Source organism: Marmota flaviventris, chromosome 12, assembly GCF_047511675.1.
Source record: "Marmota flaviventris isolate mMarFla1 chromosome 12, mMarFla1.hap1, whole genome shotgun sequence".
NCBI classification, from domain to species: Eukaryota; Metazoa; Chordata; class Mammalia; order Rodentia; family Sciuridae; genus Marmota; species Marmota flaviventris.
In genome coordinates, this window is record NC_092509.1 from 88,968,472 (window position 1) to 88,983,466 (window position 14,995).

A 14,995-nucleotide genomic window follows, 5' to 3' on the forward strand; every position below is an offset into this window, starting at 1 on the left:
CTTTTTTTTAAACCTTCACGGATGTTTCTTGCCAACAATGTTATAAGTATACATGTTTTGGCTACAGTCCTGAGTTTTCATACTATTGTTCATTAAAATTAACAAACAACCACCTCTTCAAAATGGCCTATAGATGTGTCATTTTCTGCTATGTGTGAGAACATAAAAAAACTGACTTTATTCAAATTTTATGATTGCATTTCAGCAAAATACTACAAATCATCTCATTTACTGAAATGTTATTATGTGCCCAATTGAGACATACCTACTCATATTTTGAGATACCTGTATATTAATATTGGGTAATTTTTTTCTTTTAGTAGTACTATAAAATAATATATGGTAAGGTTTGTGTAATCAAAGCCTATTTGATTAATCTTGCAATTTCTCTGAACAGATTAAATAGCTATACTTTTCAACCTAAAAAATAGCAGATATAATCTGAACAACATATTTTTATGATTTTTGAGTTTATAGTATGTTTAAAAATATTAAATCATATTAGCTGATTTAAACTATTACCCTCATAAAAAGCATTAAATTATACAAAGCATATACTTCATGAAAATCCCTATGTAATTAATCAGATCACTTGCTTATAATAACTTGACATAATATTCTTCTATTTAAAATGTCATTTTAATTTTCATTTATTTTTTTATATTTTAAGTTTTACTGTCCTCTGAAATGGCAAAAAAACAACAACAACAACAAAAAAAAACTAATAAGTAACTTCCTATCTGCAATCAGTTCTAACTAGGTAGTGGTATGGTATACAATAGGAAGAATACAGTATTCAGTTTGAATTCAAGAATAGTACCATAAAATCCTTATTCTGTGGCATGTTTATTTACTTTTTATCTCATTTTTAGAAAAACTAATATCTACCACATTGTATATATAAAAATTTGAAATAAGTAATTATTAATAATATGCTTGGCATATGTGAAACTCTCAACTCATGTTGACTTTGTGTATGTGTGTGAAAATAGTGTAAGTATCATGCTAGTTTACACCCATATGAAGTTAGGGGACTTCACTCAAGTTCTTGTCAGTATTATGACCTTCCAATGTGGGACAAAGTATTCAAATGCTATTTCTATATTATTATTCTTTTAATTCAAGAGTGACAACATGGTGAAAAATATACTGTGCTTCTCAGTGAGCAGATTTTTATTTGACTCTTTTTTTTTTACTAGAACCTATGTTAAACTTTCTTAAACATGTGCTTGACTTTTCATAACTTTAGAATTTATAGTACAGAGTGAAAAAGTTATTTTGTCTACAATTATATACATAATCACAATAATACCTCATTGTGCCTAATGCCACTAATTTATTTGGATGCATTATATTGTTGTCTTTCATAACTTAATATTAAGAATGTTTTGCCTTGATACTAGTTGAACATGTCATTTATGCTTCCAATGTGAACATAAAAATCATTGTCTCAAAATGCCATTTTCTCAATATCTTCAACTCTCAAAAGTATTATCCTCCTCTAGTTTAGTTCACATGTCATCCAAAAGCTCATTATACTTCACTGTAGCACTTAATCACCATTTCATCATTCATTCAACCAGTACTTATTAAGCCACTTTATGTCAGGAAGGTTGCTAACCAATGTTCAATTCCTATTAAAATAAGTAAAAAATTGTTTTACCCTGAAATGACTGTAATTATTGGGGAGAAAGATATGCAGGTGAATAAACAAAACATAGAAATAAACATGCAGTGTAAATGTGCCATAATAAGTGACTGGGGAATGACCAGACAACCAGCAGGGTTGTAAAAAGCTTTGTGGATGAAGTAGCAATCTAGTCTAAGGATTCCAGGGTAAGTCAAGTTTGTGAGGAGAAAGTGTCCAAGTAGAAATGGTATTTCCCACAGAAGAAACAGCATAAGCAAAGATTCTGAGAGAGAAAGGTGAATTTGAGAAATTGTGACTGAGGCACGTTGGTGTTTGGTTGATGATGGTAACAATGCATTCACATAGGGAAGCTGTAGATAACGAATTAAGCAAAGGAAGAGAGTTTCATGAATTATTTCAAAATTTAGATGTGGTCCAGAAGGCAAAGTCTGCAGTTACCTAGGTGGGGTAAAGAAGTGATCTATTCAGATTTAAGTGTTTAGTAAGAAAACTTTAAGTGTAGTAAAAAGAACAGATTAGAGTAAGCCATATTAGATGTTCAGAAGATTGCCTCTGAAGCTGTAACAATCAACCAGTTTGGAGGTGATGGTGGTAGTGTTGGAGTACAGGATGAGTCAGTCAAGTGAAGTGAAGGTAGGGAAAAAGTCACATGTTTATTCACAGAATGAAAAATGAAGAGCACCTGGAGATTCAGTGGAGTGTAATGAATGAAAGAGGTGAAAGTAGTATTTAGATCTAAAGATTTGAGTGTGTATCACAAAAAGAAAAAAAGAGTTAGAATACTATTGAATTTTTGCAAATAAAGATATGGGTTTCTAACATGTATGATCATAGTCAGTGCATGCTAAGTATGGCCTTCCTCACTTAGCAGTAAGTTAGTATGTATTATTCATATATGTGGTCCACCTCCAACTCAAAACTTCTCACAGGAATTTGCACATTACAGGTGATTAATAAGTGTGCTGCTTCTTTTTTTTTTTTTTTTTTTAATGGTGGTAGGAATCAAACCCAGCACCTCCTGTAAACGAGGTAATCACTTTACCATTGAGATACATCGTCAGCCAGTTCTACTCTTTTATTCTCATTTTCTATATTATGTGTTCTGTCAAGTTGGAATCGAGATGATGGCTAACTACCTGGAAAAACCTATTGAAAAATTATAGTTAAGAACATATTTTAGCTGGGTGCAATGGAGGAGGCAGAGGATCACAAGTTCAGAAGCAGCCTGGGCAACTTAGTGAGGCCCTTGTCTCAAAATAAGAAATGAAAGGCTGGGGATGTGGCTCTGTAATTAGCACTCCTGAATTCAATCTCCAGCACCAAAAAAAAAAAAAAAAAAAAAAAAGACAAGGATTTTGAAAATTGTTGTATGACCATGTGCAAGCCAATTTTCTTTAGTCCTTTGCTTAACTTGTAAAAAATTTATACAGAGTAGAGAGAGAGAAAATTGTGCAATAAAACATAACCAATTGGTGAATATAGCTGGAGAATGTGTTTACTGCATCTTTTAACTTTTCCATGTGTTTTATGTTATTTGAAATAAAAAAGAAATACATTTGATGCAGTTATTTTATGAAACTTTTTTAATATTCAAGTTCTTGAGTGGGTTTTATTTCCTGAGGAAAAAAATCTAGATATGAGCAAAAATTAGTCTAAACACAAACATAAAAGAAGAAATAGTTTGCCATGTTAATTATATAACTAATCCTCCCCCATGCCCCACCCACCCACCAATCACATTATGAAGCAGCATTCTTAAATCAGAGAAAACATTCTGGCATTTGGTTTTTAAGGATTGGATAACTATACTTAGCATTATACTCTCCAACTCCATCCATTTACCTGCAGATGCCATAATTTTATTCTCTTTTAATGCTGAATATATTCCATTGTGATTATATATACCACATTTTCTTTATCCCTTCATCTACTGAAGGGCATATAGATTGGTTCCACAGTTTAGCTATTGTGAATGGTGCTGCTGTAAACATTGATGTAGCCTTCTAGTATGCTGTTTTTAAGTCCTTTGAAGTTGTCACAATCAACCAGTTTGGAGGTGATGGTGGTAGTGATGGAGCACAGGATGAGTCAATCAAGTGAAGTGGGGGTAGAGAAAAAGTCACAGGTTTTATTCTCAGAATGAAAAATGCAGAGCACCTGGAGATTGAGTGGACATGTGTAATGAGTGAAAGAGGTCAAAGTAGTATTTAGATCTAAAGATCTGAGTGTATACCACAAAAAGAAAAAAAAAAACTGTCACAATCATCCAGTTTTATCCCAGAGTGGGATACTCGGGTCAAATGGTGGTTCCATTCTCAGTTTTGCAAGGGTTCTCCATACTGCTTTCCTATTGGCAGTTGTGCTGGGAAAACTGGAAATCCATATGCAACAAAATAAAATTAAACCCCTATCTCTCACCATGTACAAAACTCAATTCAAAATGGATCACCAGAGACACTGTGCCTATTAGAAGTAAAAAAGAGGCCCAAGTTGCCATTATGTCGGATTAGGCACCAACTTCCTTAGAAAGACTCTTATAGTGCAAAACTTAAAATCAAGAATCAATAAATGGGATGGATTAAAATTTAAAAAGCTTCTTCTCAGCAAAAGAAACAATCAGTGTGGTGAATAGTGAGCTTAGAATTTGGGAACACATTTTTACTGTAAGCACATCAGATGGAGCACTAATCTCTAGGATATATAAAGAACTCAAAAATCTTAACACCAAAAAACCAAATAACTCAATCAATAAATGGGCCAAGGAACTGAACAGACACTTCTCAGAAGAAGATATACAACCAATTAACAAAAATATGAAAAAATGTTCAACATCTTTAGCAATTAGAGAAATGCAAATCAATACTACTCTAAGATTTCATCTCACTCCAGTCAGAATGGCAGTTATTAAGAATACAAACAACAATAAGTGTTGGCGAGGATGTGGGAAAAAAAGCACACTCATACATTGCTGGTGGGACTGCAAATTGGTGATTGCTTTTTAATCCTTACCAGTATATCTCTTCTAGCTGTTTACCCAATGGTTACCTCCAAATATTCAGACACTCTGCTAGGCACTAATGAATTCTAATCACTAATCACTAATATACTTGTCATTGGCAAGTATATTAGAAAACCATTTCTCACATAAGGATTAATATAGTTATTAACTCAGGCCAAATGAGAAACTAACATCATTCAGCAATGATTTAGAGTTTAGTACTCACACATGGTTGATTCAAGTGTATATTTCCTTTCTTTTGTAGCAGGCCAGGTAATTAAGCCATTTGTTAATGAAAACTGAGTCCATTTGTCCTTTTGATGGCTAGAAGCCTACATCCTTCCCTTATGAATTCTATCTCCCTGCTTTGTAATTCTTCAAGAAAAACTTTCAAAGCCTACTTTAGTAGAACTATTGTGAGATATCTTATTTTGGTTGTTATAATTTTTTTCTCCTTTTCTTGGCTACTGGTGGTTTAATCAAGGAGCTACATCACCAGCCCTTTTTGGTGTTGATTTTGAGACAGAATCTTTCTAAATTGCCAAGGCTTTCCTGGAACTGGGAGTCCTCCTGCCTCACCATCCTGAATATCTGGGATTATAGGCATTGGGCCCAGATTATAGATCTCTTTTACAAAATTTTAAACGCAAATATTAAAACATGCCAAAATTTACCTTAAATTTGAACAGGATTGATATTTCCATGTATTAGGGAACATTCCTTTCAGAAAGATTCATTTCTGAACCAAAGTGTACAACATGTACCTAGATCAGAAATACAGAAAAACAGAAATAATGAAAAACAAATACTAACAGTCTTATTAGTTGTATTTTTAGGTAGTTCCTAACGCATAATTTAAGAAGATGGAAAGCCACCATCTATATGTTAAAATGGGTAACTATATGAGATGATACATGTTATTCATTCCTAGTAACCATGTTACCATATGCTTGTACTTTACAACATCATGTTGTGTACCCTAAATACACAAAAATAAAAGTTACTTAGAAATATAAGGAAATTTGAACACCATGAAACATGGTCAACACAATTGATAATGAAAGCAACAGATGTGGGGTTTCCATTAATTACGTGTAGAAAAATTACAGAATTTTAGGTCAATTGTATCCTATTTTTATACACTGTATATTCTAAAATCATGTGGTTCAGTAGAAAGAGCTGTGTTTAATTTTATGGCATATAATTGTGTGGCTTCATACCAATATAAAATTTTCTTTGAAACACTTACCACATGTCTTTACCTCATGCTAGATAATAGTCTAGATGCTTTATAAATATTAAAATATTTAATCTTTGTAACAGACTGATGACATGATCCTCTGTGATAGCTGAGGAATCTGAGTCACAAAAGAAGTTAAGCAACTTGTTGGAGGTAAAACATCTAGTTGATAGTGGGGCTGGGACCTTAACACAGGCAGTCTGATTCTAGAGCTCAATCTCTTAATCACTAGGTAAACCATCTCTTGATGTTATAAACTTGCTATTCTGTTTGTTGATGTATTTTTTTAAAAATAGATTTTTTTTTAAAAAATTAAGTAATTATTTTTTAGTAATATCTTTATGCACAATTATGTTTGTCAATAAGAAAACTGTATTCAGATAGCATGACTTTCTTTCAGTTAAAAACTATTTTCTTTAAGACTAAGTATGAAATACAAACTTAAAACAAGTAGGGTTTGAAAAAATTATTTTGCCTTTCTGTGTGAAATAAAAATGATTCTTTTTTTAAGGAGAATTTTTAATACTTAAAAATATTAAAAATATTTTTAAAATGATTCTTATTGGAAACAAGGAAATATAACTTTTTGTAACAATGATTAAATTTTGCTAGCTTGAATGTACTTGATTAGCAAAATAGAAATGTGTGTGTGCTTAAGAACGATGAGCAATATTAATTGGTCATGGGAAGATTATGATATGCCATTACACATATGAATAATTCTTGATTTGTGAGTGTAAATTAACTAGCATGTTTAAAGATAAATAATATAGTTCCCATGTAAGAAGAATGATATGTTGAAAAATCGATTTTCTTCAGCAGAATTGAAAATTGAGATTTGACTCATTTGATAGTGCTATGTACACCATGAAGGCAGTCCAAACACTCACATCTCCTATTCCAAAACTTAATGATAATCACTCTTTAAAATGTCTTTGTGTATAAGACATCCTATATTGTTTCCAAAAGAAGGTATTCCCGCCACATCAGAGTAATTCATGATTTTGGGGAACTCATATATATTGTGGATATTGTTCCTTTAATTTTGTAGTTGGTAAGATTATGAATCTGATGACCTAAGTCACTCATATGGTTATTCTGGAATATAGTATATTACAAAATTATTGCTGCATACCTCTCATATCAAAAAATTATAAGAATACAGTAGAAAATTAAAATTATCAGTGTCCTTACCTGAACATTAGAGAAGCATGGTAGCTACTGTAGCTAAAATATTTCTTAATTTTTGTGAATTTGTTTGTATTGTAAAGATCATGCTAAAACTATCCCAACTAGAACTTTCCTACTAGGCAGAATTTATATACTCCATAATTATATCTGTTATGAATGATGTTATTTTAAATGATTTATGAGGAAGGAAAGTAAAATTGAAATTCAGATATTTCTATCATCTTTCATGTGTATAGATATTGCATTGACAACTTTGCATAAATTTATTCATACCATTTCACACTGGGATTATACACTGCTATCGTACCTCTTGCTACTTTATTTTTGGATGGTTGTAATACAATGTATGTGGTTTTATAGTTTATGAATATTTTGCATTGTCTTAATTTATGTATGCTTAAGAAACTTTCAGGTACTAACACTTACTTTATGACTAAGAGACTGTGCACACTTAAAACTGTTAAAGGACCTAGGAATAGTTTAATTATTTAATTATGATTCTGTTTAAATAATCAGGGAAATAATTTGTTCCAAAGGGAATAGTGAACAAAAATTTCTATGCAAACATCTTCCACCAGTTTCATCCACTCTCACACAAACATTCACACATTTATCTACTTATTTATATATATTTATATCTGTATCTATATTGATAGATATACATATATATTAACACACACATATTGTATAATAATGTATTCTTAGAATCAAGTTTATTCCATGTTTATCTAGATACTGAAAATTACATGAATAATATTAAATAATTTCTAATGTATTTCCCTAAAATAACTGTAAAATGAACAATTAAACGTAACTATCACAATTTACAATAAAATTAATTAGGTATTTAAATGTATTATTTCCAAGGAACCCAATTTTATAAAACATTTATTCAGACAAATGAATATTAGTTGAAAGTTCTGATTGTTCCTCAATAGGTTTTAATGATCCACTGGATGGCATTGCTATGGATCTGTTATGATGCAATAACTTATTTTTTCATTAGTATAAAAAAGGAAAAAATGTATTAAAATATATAGCTCTGAAAAAATAAGTTGTTTTAGTTTTCTTCTTATTCACTTGTTATTATCTAATTTAAAACAATTACCTTAGACTAAAAAAGAAAAAAGAAAAAAAGAATAAACTAGTCACTTCAGCACCTTAAATGATAGAAAAGAACCTTCCAGGGGCTAACTAATTGCCTGTGTATTTTGTCTAGGTGTTGAGGGAAAGCTAAGAGAATGAAGGCTCTAAATCCCCAGTGGAAGCATGATATGGCGGAGCAGAGCTGGTGCTGAATTGTTCTCTCTGATGGCTCTATGGGAGTGGATAGCACTGAGTCTTCATTGCTGGGTTTTAGCAGTTGCTGCTGTTTCGGATCAGCATGCCACAAGCCCCTTCGACTGGCTCCTCTCTGATAAGGGACCCTTCCATCGCTCACAGGAATACACAGATTTTGTGGACAGAAGCCGGCAGGGATTTAGCACAAGATACAAGATATACAGGTATGAAGCAAAGGGAAAGCAATTACAGAGATATCATCCTTGAAGGTTGTGTGTAAATAAGTTTCTCTAAGGGAAAGTTTCAGAAGGGTTATTATTGACTATGCACCATAGTAATGCTTTCTCACCATTTAAAATATTTCTTTTACATGTGATATCTTATGAGAAAAAAATAGGTAATGGTGACCACTTGTGTATCACTCCCAAATTTTAGAATGCTGTCTTAAAGTAAATGCCAGTATACTTTAATGCAGAGTTTCTCATTTTAACTATCCAAAAATTGAGAATGAATTTTCTTGTATTGCTTTTCCTTTCTACCTTACACCATTCTCTGTTATCTATGTGAGTCAAATGATAATCTATCTTGTACTAGTCATTCATTTGTTTCCTGAAAAATAGTTGTACATTTAGAATTCGTAGGAAACAGCAATGGAATGAATGAAAAGAAATAGATGAATAGTCCATGATAGCAAAGATGAAAGGAAAAAAAAAGGGATTAAGTCACTTTTAACTTTTATTACTCCTCCATATTTGAAATCTAAATAAGTTTTACAGAAGAAATCGGATATTAAATCAAACAAAGACTACCTGGTTCTGCAAAGCCCAGTGAATCCATTAAGTAGAGGAGTGTACAAGTGGTTGCCTCAGTGAATTAGATTGTATTGATCTTTGCCATAAAGAATGTTTTATTTCCAGTTATAGCTTTGAATTGGTTCTTAGTGGTAGAAGTTTACAATACTGGTTTGGCATTTACAGAGAAGGAAATTTTGTTTTGCATTTTTGTGTCTGTGTCTGTATGTATGAATATACTGCTGCATAATCTTTTATTTTATGTTGTATGCGCACCAGAGGGCACTGTGCTTCAGTCTGTATGCCATCTTTTATTCATCACTGTGAGAAATTTATCAATCCTATTATCAATTGATATTTACAGATGACAGTGTGTTCAACCATTTCCATGAAGCATCAGGCAATAATTGCCATCCTTTTTAAAAATAAGAAATTCCTTATTACATGTGTCCAAAGCACTTTTGCATATCTAACAAGGAAAAAAAAACTTAATCAAATTTTTAAAAATTTAAATGACAAATACTAAAGTTTTTTCACCTAAATTTAGCAGAAACAGTAAATATATCATGATTTGTATTTCCTTCATTTGTGTGTTTAGTGGGTTAGTCAGTGTCTCTTTACAGATTGTATAAAGTTACTTGAAATTAAGATTGCATGAATGTCTTATATTTCAGCATTCTGCAAGAGTATTTTTAACAATCTGTCAAACAGAGCAAGTCTGCATGATTTATTGGCATCTCTTTCTGAGGTCTGAGGTGTTGTCTTATGTGTGATGGCTAAGGCTTGGCTTATTGGTCTATCAGCTGTGAGTTGCAAACATGATTTGACATGTTTCTAGAAGTTATGGGCTGAATAGAAAAGAGGCATAATTTGAATCACAGTAGAAAAGGTAATGAAAAAAAAAAAAGATTTGGGATTTGTCTGCAAGGCTCATCTATCCTGTTTAGCCCCAGTGGGACTCTATTTCTAAAGCCCTCATTAGCTCTGCACTCCCTATCCTTCCTCTCTTCACCCAGGGAGCTTGACCAAACATGTATGGATATTAAGTACAATTGTAAATAGTGGATTAAGATATTCCCTTCTACACCCAGCTGGGCTATAACTTCTAATGAAGGCTTTTAAACATTTCTAATGATATTATGATCACTGGTGGTTGCCATAAAATGAATAATATAATCTATTTAATAGGGTTAATTTAGACTTGATAAAAATGAAGTATTTCATTTGTCCAACTGGTATTTTCTTAAGTCTCAGAGATGGCTATATGCATAACTATAAAATAAAATGAGTTCAAACTTTTCTTCAGGCAGTTAACCTTATTTTGAATGGCTACAGAGTCTTAAATCCTGGATTAGTGTACCTTTCTAGCTTTGTTTTTATTTTTGACTTTTTTTGTTCTTCAAAAAATTATTAGAGACTATCTTTCATAAATGTGTGCCTTAAGATACAGTTATGGAATTTGTAAATAATTAAGACACATAGATGGAAACAATATTTTTCCACATTTAAGTGCTTACCATTTAAAAAAATAATGTGTAATCTCCTAAACTGACCATCCAAATTCTGCTAGTGCTTGTTATTACTATCATAAAATCCTCATGTGGCATATTAATTATTTATGACTATGAAACATATTAAGCCTTTTAAAATAATTAGGTAAAATCTCTTTCAGCTGTCTTTCTTCATTCATTACATTTTCCAGCAAATATTTTTTTCTTTTTATCACAAACAGAACACTAAGATAACAATTATCAAAGATTACTAGGATCATAGGTAGGGATAATATTCAAACCATTTTTTGTCTTTTTCAAGAAAGTACATTTTGGTCAACAAATAGGGCTTATGTTTGTATTTGTGAAGTAATGTGTATGTAAAGTATTTTCAGGTTTGCTTCTGAAACTGCATAATCACTAAGATCTTGCAGGTCACAGAATTGAAGGATATATAGTGTGAATATTAATATTTCTGTTGTTATTGGGTTTCATATATCTATTCCTCTTACCTACAAACTAATAGAACCTAAGAATCAGGCACTCAAAGGTAAAGGGAAAGAATTCTCATTTTTAGCTATGCTTGAAGAAATTTTGTCTCTCAGAAGCATCATATAGGAGTACTTTTGATTTACAGTTACAGTATAGAAACACACTTGGACAGTGAGCCTAACTAGTATATGTATAATTTTTTCCAAGACATATGTGTAAATTCTCATTTTTAAATAAGTTACAAGAGTACTAGGCAAAATAATATTTTTTAGTGACACAAATTTAGATACAGAGATCTTAAACCAATAATATGAATGTTTAGGTGATAGCCCTGCAATTTTTATTACCATAAAATAAATATTCACGTATGTAAATCTTTAAAGATATGGTCACACAATTTTTTTCTTCGACATCTTTTGTTTAACCACTCATGCAAGTAAATCATGAAAATAAGGTGATGATTTTCTTACTATATTTCAAAATAACTACAAATATATGGTATTACTACAATTTAGCTTGTTTTCTCAGAATAATTTTTTGAAGAATCCTGCCTACTTTGGTAAAAATAGAAGACAGTTGAGAGAAATGTTATGCTTCATTGATCTTTGTAATTATGTTCTCTGAAAAAAAGTACTTACAAGATGATTTGGTAAGGATAAGATATGCTAAAAGCCTAGAAAATATATTCAGATATATGACCACTTCATATATGATGTAAATTTTGGAATATATGCTTCTTTCTTATGGGTATCTACATAAAGGAAAACAGAAATTGGATTTATTACTCATACCATATATGTAAATCTGTTTTGTCTGAAAGAAGGATCTAAAGAGGGAAGATGGAAAATATTGTTTCTAGAAGAAAACAAAATACCATTATAACATTGGGATACTTAAGGATTTTCTGAAACATAAGGCATTAAGCAGTCAATTCAGATATATTTATATGGATATAGCTACCAGTAGCAGCATGTTGAATCTCTGAAACAGAAAGTCAAGTGAAGAAAAACTCACACGTGAACAAAATTATATATGATTTTATTTATTTCAGGTTTCCAAAACAGACAGAACTAAATTATATCATTTAGATATGTGTAGTAAAAGATGCTTAATAAAACTTAAAGGAAAGCAAGGAAATGCATATGACCAAAATCAATATTGTGCTTATATATGGGGAAGGGATAATTATGGGATTTTATGGGAAAAATGAGGGACTATGGTAATAACAATATTCAGTTCCTTAAATGGGTGATGCTTATGCTGGTATTCTTTGTGATATAGCCACAGCACAAGTGATCCATCTCTCTCACCATGTTTGGAGATAGTAGTACATTAGAATAATATGGTAAAAAGAGGAGTGGTCCAAAGAATATGTGCCTGCAAAATGTGGGATGTAGTTAACTAAAAAAAAAAACGTAGAATAGTCAAAATTCAACTTAACTTAAATTTTTAACAGAGGAAGTAGAAAAAGATTAGTATATAATGTTATTGCAAATCATAAGGGAGTAACTGCTAGATATTGGAAGGTGTCATATATATCTTAAAATTTTCTGTCACAAATAACAACTAACATTTAAGAAATCTAAAATAATGAAAATGACAAAAAAATATAAAACTTGGAAAAAGGTGATTTCAAGGAAAACCAAAAGTATAATTAATGCAATAAATGTATTTTAAGCTCCAAGTGTTATAAATAGATTCACATTTTTGAATATGCTACATATAGTAATGTTACCTAAAACAAAATTATACATAACATAAAAGTAAAAAGATGATTAATTTTCTTAAATGCCATATAATACTATGTACTGAATAATAAATTATACAAGATGTCACATGAAAGTGCAATTTACCATTCTTATTCTTCGTGAATGATGTAGACTACAACAAAATCAGTGTAGCAGTGCTAAGACAGATAATTGGATTATGGAATTTAGTACCATTATATTAATTTGTAGAATATTGTATAAGTAATATGAGTTATTCTTATTAAAATAATACTTGAATATTTATGATGTAATTTGTTTTTCTTCTAACCCCCCAAATTTTAAAATTCTTAATTAAATCAATATATGCCTACATTTTGGAATTCTCAAAAATCTTAATTTCATAGCTTTAAATTGATATATTCAGAATATAAAATTAAGGAACTTAATTCATTTGCTCATAAAATTTAAAATCCAGAGAATTTTAGGGGAATTAAATGTGAGTTTATTTAAAAAAAATACCCTATTGTGAAAAATTGCTTCAGGGATTCTTCAAAGTTTAGTAAAAAGAAAAAGCAACAACAACAAAAGAAATATCAAACAATGCATGAAAAGAGAAACATGAAAAGAGAAAATAAGAATCAAACTATTTTGATTTATTTTACATTTCAGCATATACACATGTATAATCAGAAGACTAGAAGTAACACATCTAAATGTTTGCATTACCTCCAATGGAAATTTTTATGGATTTTCTATAATGAGTATGTGTAATTCCCATGATCAGATAAAATAATAACTGCTATTTATTTTATAAATAAATAGTATGTCACAAGTTATTTAAAAAGCACTTTAAATAACTTAAGACATAATAATTTAAAAAATATTTATGTTGTAAGTTATTTAAAAAAGCACTTCCAAATAATTACCAATAAGATTTTTGAGAATTTACCAGAATTATTTAAATAAAAATCAAAAATAAAATTTAAATAAATGAAATATGTCTGAGTCTAGCACTTTTAAAATAATTATAATAAAGCAGATTTATGTAAGAGGATATATCTAAATCTATCTATATATAAAAATATATGAACATGTATAAATATGTGTATATATACATATATAAATACTTTTATATGTAGAAATATATTTATTTACAATACTGTGTGTGTGTGTGTATATATATATATATATATATATATATATATATTTTTTTTTTTTTTTTTTTTTTTTTTTTATTTTATAACACTTCAGCTGATTTCACCTATGATGGTGCCAAAAAGGTAAAAGGAAACTGTTAAATACCGTGTCTTCAATTTTTAATATTTATTTTTTAGTTGTAGTTGGACAAAATACCTTTATTTTTATTTATTTATTTTTATGTGGTGCTGAGGATCGAACCCAGAGCCTCGCACATACTAGGCAAGCGCTCTACCACTGAGCCACGACCCCAGCCCCTGTCTTCAATATTTTATTGGTTCTTTCACATATTATGTCATTAAGATCTCCCAACAACTCTAATAATTCACATTCTAATGATTCTCATCCCAATGAAATAGCAAGGCAGTATGAATTTTTTTGCTCTTTTCCATTAATGAACTGTGTTAACTCAGTTTGTGACAAAATTTATCAGTCCTTGACATCCTCATTTGTAAAAGTATGGATGTGCTATCCTCTGAACTGTAAAGTTCAATTCTAACACTAACAGCAAAATGATAACATATTGGAACAAATAGATAAGCTTTTTTTTAACAAAAATTAACTGAGATTTTTTTTATATCTACATTTGTCTCTTTTTTTTGCAAAAGTCATTTATAAATACTCGTCTAAACATAATATCTAACAATCTCTTACTCTCTCTTTCATGTACATTTGAAAATAAACTTTGTGATTACTTCTCTTTCATGCCACTCTTTTTTCTCTTTTTTATGTTATACCAAAAAGGCTATTTATCCTGATTTGTTTAGTTACTATACATCATTCCATTAGTCTGTTAGTACAGTTTATAGTCATTGATAAATGAAGTAGAATATTCTATGTAGTGATTTCACATAGAAAAAAATCAAAATTGTTTCAATATATTCATTCAACAACTCTAGTAGTTCATCTAGTTTTGAGACTAAACAACATAATTAGTAATAAATTTTGTGTTTAA

General features: G+C 30.3%; 1 protein-coding gene across 2 annotated transcripts in view; it reads left to right on the forward strand.

Annotated features, from left to right (window-relative positions):
• The first annotated feature begins 8,349 nt into the window (after nucleotides 1-8,349).
• Nucleotides 8,350-14,995, forward strand: part of Brinp3 (BMP/retinoic acid inducible neural specific 3) — a 361,370-nt gene continuing 354,724 nt past the window's right edge. Inside the window, exon 1 of one of the 2 annotated variants that reach the window (XM_027948824.2) lies at nucleotides 8,350-8,585. In XM_027948824.2, coding sequence (XP_027804625.1) covers nucleotides 8,350-8,585 — 236 coding nt within the window. The remainder of the gene's footprint in view (nucleotides 8,586-14,995) is intronic. The other variant, XM_027948825.2, reaches the window with a different exon arrangement.